The following is a 6,482-nucleotide window of genomic DNA, read 5'->3' as shown; positions in this document are numbered from 1 at the left end:
TTGCAAGTAGGTTCTTATAAACAAATGAACCTTGCTTGATTTCCTAGAAAGTTCAGTAGTTACTTGTTCCCAAGAGAAGTGCCAGAGCATATATAATACCAACTTAAATATTTCATGTTGACTTATTAAGCTGGTATCTAAAATTTACGAAAAAAAATAAAGGAAATTTGAAATATTAGCTACAATTTGTCTCATTTGAAAATGATGGACACAAAGTACATAATCCATATAGGAGTTTACATACCCCTTTTAATTTCCATTAAAATCCATCAAATTTTATATTGAATACACCTCCTTAATGAAGTATAGGGATCAAAAATGTCTGATCTTATTTTGATATGATTGGAAAACAAAAAAAAGTAATATTTCAGCCTAAATAAAAAATGAATAAAGCGTGGTTTATCGGTCTCTCTCTCATATATATGCATACAAATAAGAAAGAGAAGGCGAGAGCGATGAGAAAATAAAGAAATGGAGGGAGAAGAAGCAGCTGCAGCTCCAATGGAATCTACACAAAGACAGCGTTCTCTGAAACTCCACCCCATCTTCAATAACTATCACAGCTGGAAACACAAGGTCTCTCACTCACAAATCACTATCCCCAAATTGTTCCAATCTATGTTTCGCGATATTATTCACAAAAACAAACAAAACAAAATTCCAAGTTTGTGATTTATAATATCCATATTTGTAATCCTTCAATTTCATTGTCTGTATGTTTTGTAGCTCAGAGAGAACTGTTACAAAAGGGTAAGAGAAGACAGGAGGCGCTTGCTTTGGAAGATGAGGATGGTGCCGACTCCACAATTTCTCAATCACAATCCGAATGTACTCCAAACTCTCCTTCTCACTCTATTCCTCTCTCTCTTTTTTCTTTTATTTTTATTTTTCTTGATTTTCTGTGCATATTTTGTTTCCAGGAATAGATATATCTTGATTTTTCTATTATGTGGAACTAGTTTATTCATCCAATGGCCTATTGTTCTTTTTCCTGTTATCTGTTTGCAGGATTTGGTAAAATCTGCTTTCCAGGACATAGTTTCTGCTGAATTGGAAAAAATTAAGGAATCGTCATTGAATGACAATATAAGGGTTTCAACTTCTGTCCCTGAGGCCAATGATTTGTTATGGGAATATGATGGTCTTAGAAATGCACATCAAGGTGATTGTGAAGAGATATTGTTAGAAATGCAAAGGATATTTTATGAAGATCTGAGTAGGGAACCAACTAGAAAAGGTGAAGCATGGGTGCTCTTTTGCAAATGAAATTAAGTTTGTTATAGGCTCAATTCCTGCAGCAGAAAGTCTCATAACTATCAAGGGACTATAAGATGAATATTATAATTGGCCAAAAAAAGATAATAATGCAAAAAGAAATAACAGCAAAAAAGGTTCTTGTAGATGTAGTTATCAGCAAAAGTATAAGTTGGATTTCATTTATGTTAGTCAACTGCAATCACAATTTGTCCATTCCTCCCCCATTTTATTTTCCTAATTTATCTTCTTTCTTTTTTTCAAGCTGTTTTACATTGTCTTCATTGCCTCCACATATGTGTGAGGTTTCTAGGAATTGTTCTCATCTCCTTTTCATTCAAGAAGCTACCATTTAGATGTTTTTTGTAACATTAATATGATCGTCAAACTAAATTTTGTGGAGTAATTTAGTCATCCTTCTCCCTCCCCACCTCTGTTGTTCATTTTCTTTCTCTGTATCTGCCTTAGCAGTTTTCATTGGTCATTTCATCATTTTGAGCATAGATGTTTACTCTGGCTCTTTGCAGAAACAGAAAGCCGTGTTGAGACATGGGAAGATGAAGAGGATGAGTATTTGGCCCAGGCAGTTTTTGAGCATATGCAACTGAACGACAAGAAGGTATAACAACAAAAGTTATGAGTATTCAATGAATATATCCCCATGCATAAATTTATATGAGTATGCAATTCAAACATTTTATTTTATGTGTAATTATTGTTAATCAATGAAGATATATGATCGATAAGATTATTAATTTAATCTTTATAATAAATTTGTTGAATAAATATGTGATAATTAAATATATTAAATATTACCCAACATAATTTTACTCATATTCATTTAAGGAATAAGAGTTTTATTATTTTAAATACGACCTATTCAAGATGGAGTGCATCTCTTAATTACAATCCTTTGATACAAGGGAAGACCTTTTGATTCCAATTATGAGGAAACTGAAATCATTTGATTAGAAATGTGAGTATGTTTGGATTTGTTGCTGCACTTAGGATAGATCCCAACTTGTATTGAGAGCTTCAATTTGAGGCCCAGGCTCTGTGGGATTCAATTTCTTCCTGCTTCAGGAGACAGTTTTCACTTGTCAAGGCTCTGGGAGGATTACATTGCTTAACATTATTCTCTCATAATCTTCTACCAGTTTGTGCCCTTTTTCACTGTTCCTATTTCCAGCCAAGTGGCAACAGAAGCTATAGATGGGATCTTTATGGGATACTTTTGGAGGGGTTTGTGAGTAATAGGTGCACTCCCCGTTAGGATAGTAGTTAGGAGTAAGGAAACTTGAATCTTTTAAACAGGCTGTCTTGGGTAAATTGATTTTGGAGTTAACGGGAGAAATGAATAGAGACTAGCTTGGAAGTCTTTATTTTATGTGATGGTAGGATCACAGTTTTGAAGACATTAAGATTATGCTCTCCAAATCTTTTCGCTAGTCATGTCTCTGTTCACTGTCCCTATTTTCTGGCCAAGTGATAACAGAACACTCTTGATGGATCTATGCGGTAGTATTGTAGGGGGGTTCAAGTAATAGATATGCTCCAGATGTAATCTTTATGAGATGGTAGGATCACATTGCTTAAGGTTATGCTCCTGTAATCTACTCACTAGTTCATGGATGGTTCACGGTTCCTATTTCTGGCCATGTGATAACAGAAGCTCCATATGAGAACTTTATGGGGTAGTGGAGCATTTGAGAATAGGTGTGCTTCTTGTTGAAGTATCTATGTCACAACTCAGATTCAGGATAAAATACCCTTTATCCATTCGCTGAATTGAGGGTGTGATAGGTTGGTATTAGAGCCTAAACCAGTCAGAAGTGTGTGGACTCACCCCACATGAAGACATTTGTCCCAAAGGAGGTGGATTGTGAGACCAAGATCCCTTAACCAAGATAGTCTAGATTACCTGAGGCGGGTATGTCCAAGGCGGTTGAGATGATTGGAAGATAGAGTCGGGTGAACGCAGCATTCTTAGCATCTCTAAAAGTCAGAAGCCTTTTAAACTGCAAGGACTGGGCTGGGTTGAGCCCAAAGTGGGCTATATCTGACTGTGGATGTGGGTCATTACAAGACAGGAGTAACTTGGGTCATTTAATTCGGTTGTCTTGTGGAAATGGATTTTAGAGTTCACAGGGGATATGAATAGAAGACTCCCACTTTCATTTTTTTATATATCTAGATAGTTCGAAGTCTTCCTTTAGGTTTTGTAATATATCCCTGACAGAAACAGTACATACTATGCTCACTGTCTTTGGAAGTGTTTATGTGACCATCATGAGTGGCTTGTCCCACTTCCAATTTTTCATATTATCTTTATTTTCTGCAAACATTGGGTGCTTGCTAGCTCTTTTAGGGGCTTATGTTGTACACTTCCTCTCCAGGTTGTTTTCCTTTGATGTTTTACTAAGCCTAAGCTGTTCGCTTAGGCCCCGTTTGGTGTCCAAGATTAAAATGGATATGGTAAGTTGGTTACTAACCACATTCAATGTGTATTGAAGGAAGAAGATGGAGGATGTCTTCTAATTTGAAGAAAGAAGATGGATTAGTCATAAGGGGTTGATATTTAAAACTAATCCCCACTAATCCCACCATTTTTGCAGGGATTGGAGGGGATAAGTATTAGACATCAACCCATTATGGTTAGTCCATCTTCTTCCTTCAAGTTAGAAGCTTATTCTTTGAATCTAGTCATTTAACATATCCAATCCAATCCTAGCCATCAAACGAGGCCTTAGAGAAAAAGGAATATTGTCCGACTTTTTTTTCAAGGAAAAAAAAAAAAAGAAAAAGAAAAATTGTGCACAGCCACAAATTTGATTCTGCCAGGGGGATTAATTGACAAACTATGTCAGAAGGTGAAGGTTGAATGATCTGACTATTGAATAGGACCTAAGTAAAGCCTTAAGACACAGTTAGTTGAGAACTAAAATACTTTTGTTATTTTCCTTGTCCTGCAGTTGCTATTTTTCTTGCTGTTTGAGCAAGAACTGCATATAATGTTCCATTACAGCAGCAGCAGACAACTCTGATCCTATCCCTAAAACCCTTCCTCTTAATTTGTGAGCACCCCAATACATTTTAACTATATCTTATTACACTTGCAGTCCCTTAGCTCCAAAATTCTAAGTTTGTCTTCTGTCAACTTGCTTCCCATTCTATTATAGCATATATAAATTATTGATGTCATGCTGTATATTTTGTGTCCGTAAGTGTAAAAGGCTTATATAACGTTTTATTATTTTTCATTACCTTCCTCATCTTTGATAGTAATTAGATTTTGACCTTGACGCTAGCTGCAGAAGGAGGAAGTTTGGTGCCCCATCTGTAAGCATGGAGAACTACAAGAGAATTGTCATCTAATATACTGCACTCTATGTGAACTTCAGCTCAACAAAGGCAGTGAGGTCTTGCTATCTTCTTTTGATTTTATTAATGCTTATGCTATAAATAATAAGATCAAGTCTATCAAAGTTATTTTTGTGAAAGAATATAGCATGTGCTTGTTTTTAAAAAGAAATATCACATGTGCTGATTATATACATTCTAATCATAACCCAAAAGTTTTGACCAAGTTTTGACAAGGGCGAGAAATAAATTGTGCTAGATATGGTGACTGTGGCACACTGTGCATGCATCTTGAAATATATGGTGTGAGCCAATTTGCGATACATTTTGTTGACTTTCCACCTTGCCATCTAGTAAGATAAGAAATCAACAAGCAAAAGGTCTTTTAAAATTGTCTTAAGTAGTAAGTGCTGTTCACCTAGCCATCTAGTAATATAAGAAACCAACAATCAAAAGATCTTAAAAATGTCATTGTTGATACACATGGCATTAGTTAAAACAGATGCAGCTGGAATAATCTTTTCAGATGTTGTCTGTATAATTTTGTACTAACACTCTCCCTTCCCCTTGTTTGCCATGCATCATTTTCACTATTGAGATTGGAGTTTGAAGCACGATTAGATAGGATTGAGATTTTTATTATTCAATTAATTCTACCATTAGCAGTTTTGATATGCTGTAATTTATGTAGCTAGCAAAATTACTTTGCATTTTGTCACAATTTAGTATTCGCAGATTCCAAATCTCATGGTAAAGTATGGCCCTAAATAATTTGACTTCCATTTTCCAAATCTCAGGGATTTTTTCTTCTTTAATTTCATAAGTAATTTCCATATGGCAAATATGCCTCACTTTTCTAATTTTATTTAATTTTTCTTGTTATATCATCAAAAATGTATTTTTGAAAATGAAATTCCGAATGACATTAGTTATATAGTTTTTCAATTTAACATTCTTGATCATCTTTTTTTTTTTTTTTTTCTTAAACTTCGATGACCACTATGTTTATTACGTATTATTTGTATTGTTTCCTCTTAAAAAAGTATTATTCCCATTTTATCATTCCAGGTTAATTTGGAATTATTGCGGACCAGGCTAGCAGAACTCCATGCAGAGCATTTTGATCGTGGCTGCAGATTGAAGCCCAAGTTTAGCATCGAGACTAGATTCGATATTACTGCATTATACATTCTTTGTTCTGGTTGTAGTACATTCGAGATTGTAATATAAGTATATTTCTTCTATGTTGTTGATGCTAATTAATTACCACATTTTTTTATATAATTCTTTATTTAATACAGTAATAGGTATAAATAGCATACGGTTTGGTGTTGCTAAATTCTAAATTTCTATTGCATATATGGTAGCGGCATGTAGATTATGGCACTGAAGATTAACATTCTTTTTTTGTTTGGTCAGAGAAGATTAACATTCCAGAATGACAAATCTTCTACGATTGAGAGAAGTTGACTCACGGTTGGTCATAATTTTGTAAAGGCTTGTGCTCTTAACCACAAGCCCCTAGAAAATTAAGAACAAATTATGAAGATTACTTAAAAAATGATCATAATTTTGCAGATACATCCAAGATAAATAGTTGAATTAATTTGTCGCACGCTGCTCTATCATCCTTTTTCTTTAAATCTTGTTGGTAATAGTAAATATCAAAATTATTACCATTTTACCTGTCAATCCCGCAAGGACAACCCCAAGCATTGAAGGCTTTGAAGCAACAAAGGACAGAATTACTTGAACGGAAATAAAAAAAAAAAAGGAATAGGCTTTGCTTTGCATATACATATGGAAATTGAATGGTTTGCACAGACCGTTTGATGCCTATGTCATGTACAATAATCTTCTAGGACACA

At 34.5% G+C, this 6,482-nt stretch overlaps 1 protein-coding gene across 4 annotated transcripts; it reads left to right on the top strand.

Annotated features, from left to right (window-relative positions):
* Window positions 1-438: 438 nt before the first annotated feature.
* On the top strand, window positions 439-5,856 carry LOC147280414 (RPA-interacting protein A). 4 transcript variants are annotated; one of them, XM_086251085.1, is made up of 6 exons: window positions 439-576; window positions 727-828; window positions 1,009-1,162; window positions 1,782-1,873; window positions 4,569-4,673; window positions 5,683-5,856. In XM_086251085.1, the coding sequence occupies exons 1-6, from the start codon at window positions 472-474 to the stop codon at window positions 5,842-5,844; spliced, it is 720 nt and encodes a 239-aa protein (XP_086107211.1). In that variant the 5' UTR covers window positions 439-471; the 3' UTR covers window positions 5,845-5,856. The 4 variants fall into 4 exon arrangements, with proteins under 4 accessions (XP_086107211.1, XP_086107210.1, XP_086107209.1 ...); XM_086251084.1 differs by having other exon boundaries at window positions 4,563-4,673; XM_086251083.1 differs by having other exon boundaries at window positions 1,009-1,237.
* Window positions 5,857-6,482: the final 626 nt, after the last annotated feature.

The sequence above is a fragment of the Dryas octopetala genome, chromosome 7, assembly GCF_963921425.1.
Source record: "Dryas octopetala chromosome 7, drDryOcto1.1, whole genome shotgun sequence".
NCBI lineage: Eukaryota > Viridiplantae > Streptophyta > Magnoliopsida > Rosales > Rosaceae > Dryas > Dryas octopetala.
Note: the sequence above shows the minus strand (reverse complement) of the source record. Positions and strands in the feature narration are given on the sequence as shown.

Coding starts and splice junctions, on each gene's coding strand:
- LOC147280414 (XM_086251082.1), top strand. CDS start 472: ATGGAGGGAGAAGAAGCAGCTGCAGCTCCAATGGAATCTACACAAAGA. Junction 577..726: donor ATCACAGCTGGAAACACAAG/GTCTCTCACTCA, acceptor TATGTTTTGTAG/CTCAGAGAGAACTGTTACAA. Junction 1,874..4,562: donor TGCAACTGAACGACAAGAAG/GTATAACAACAA, acceptor CCTTGACGCTAG/CTGCAGAAGGAGGAAGTTTG.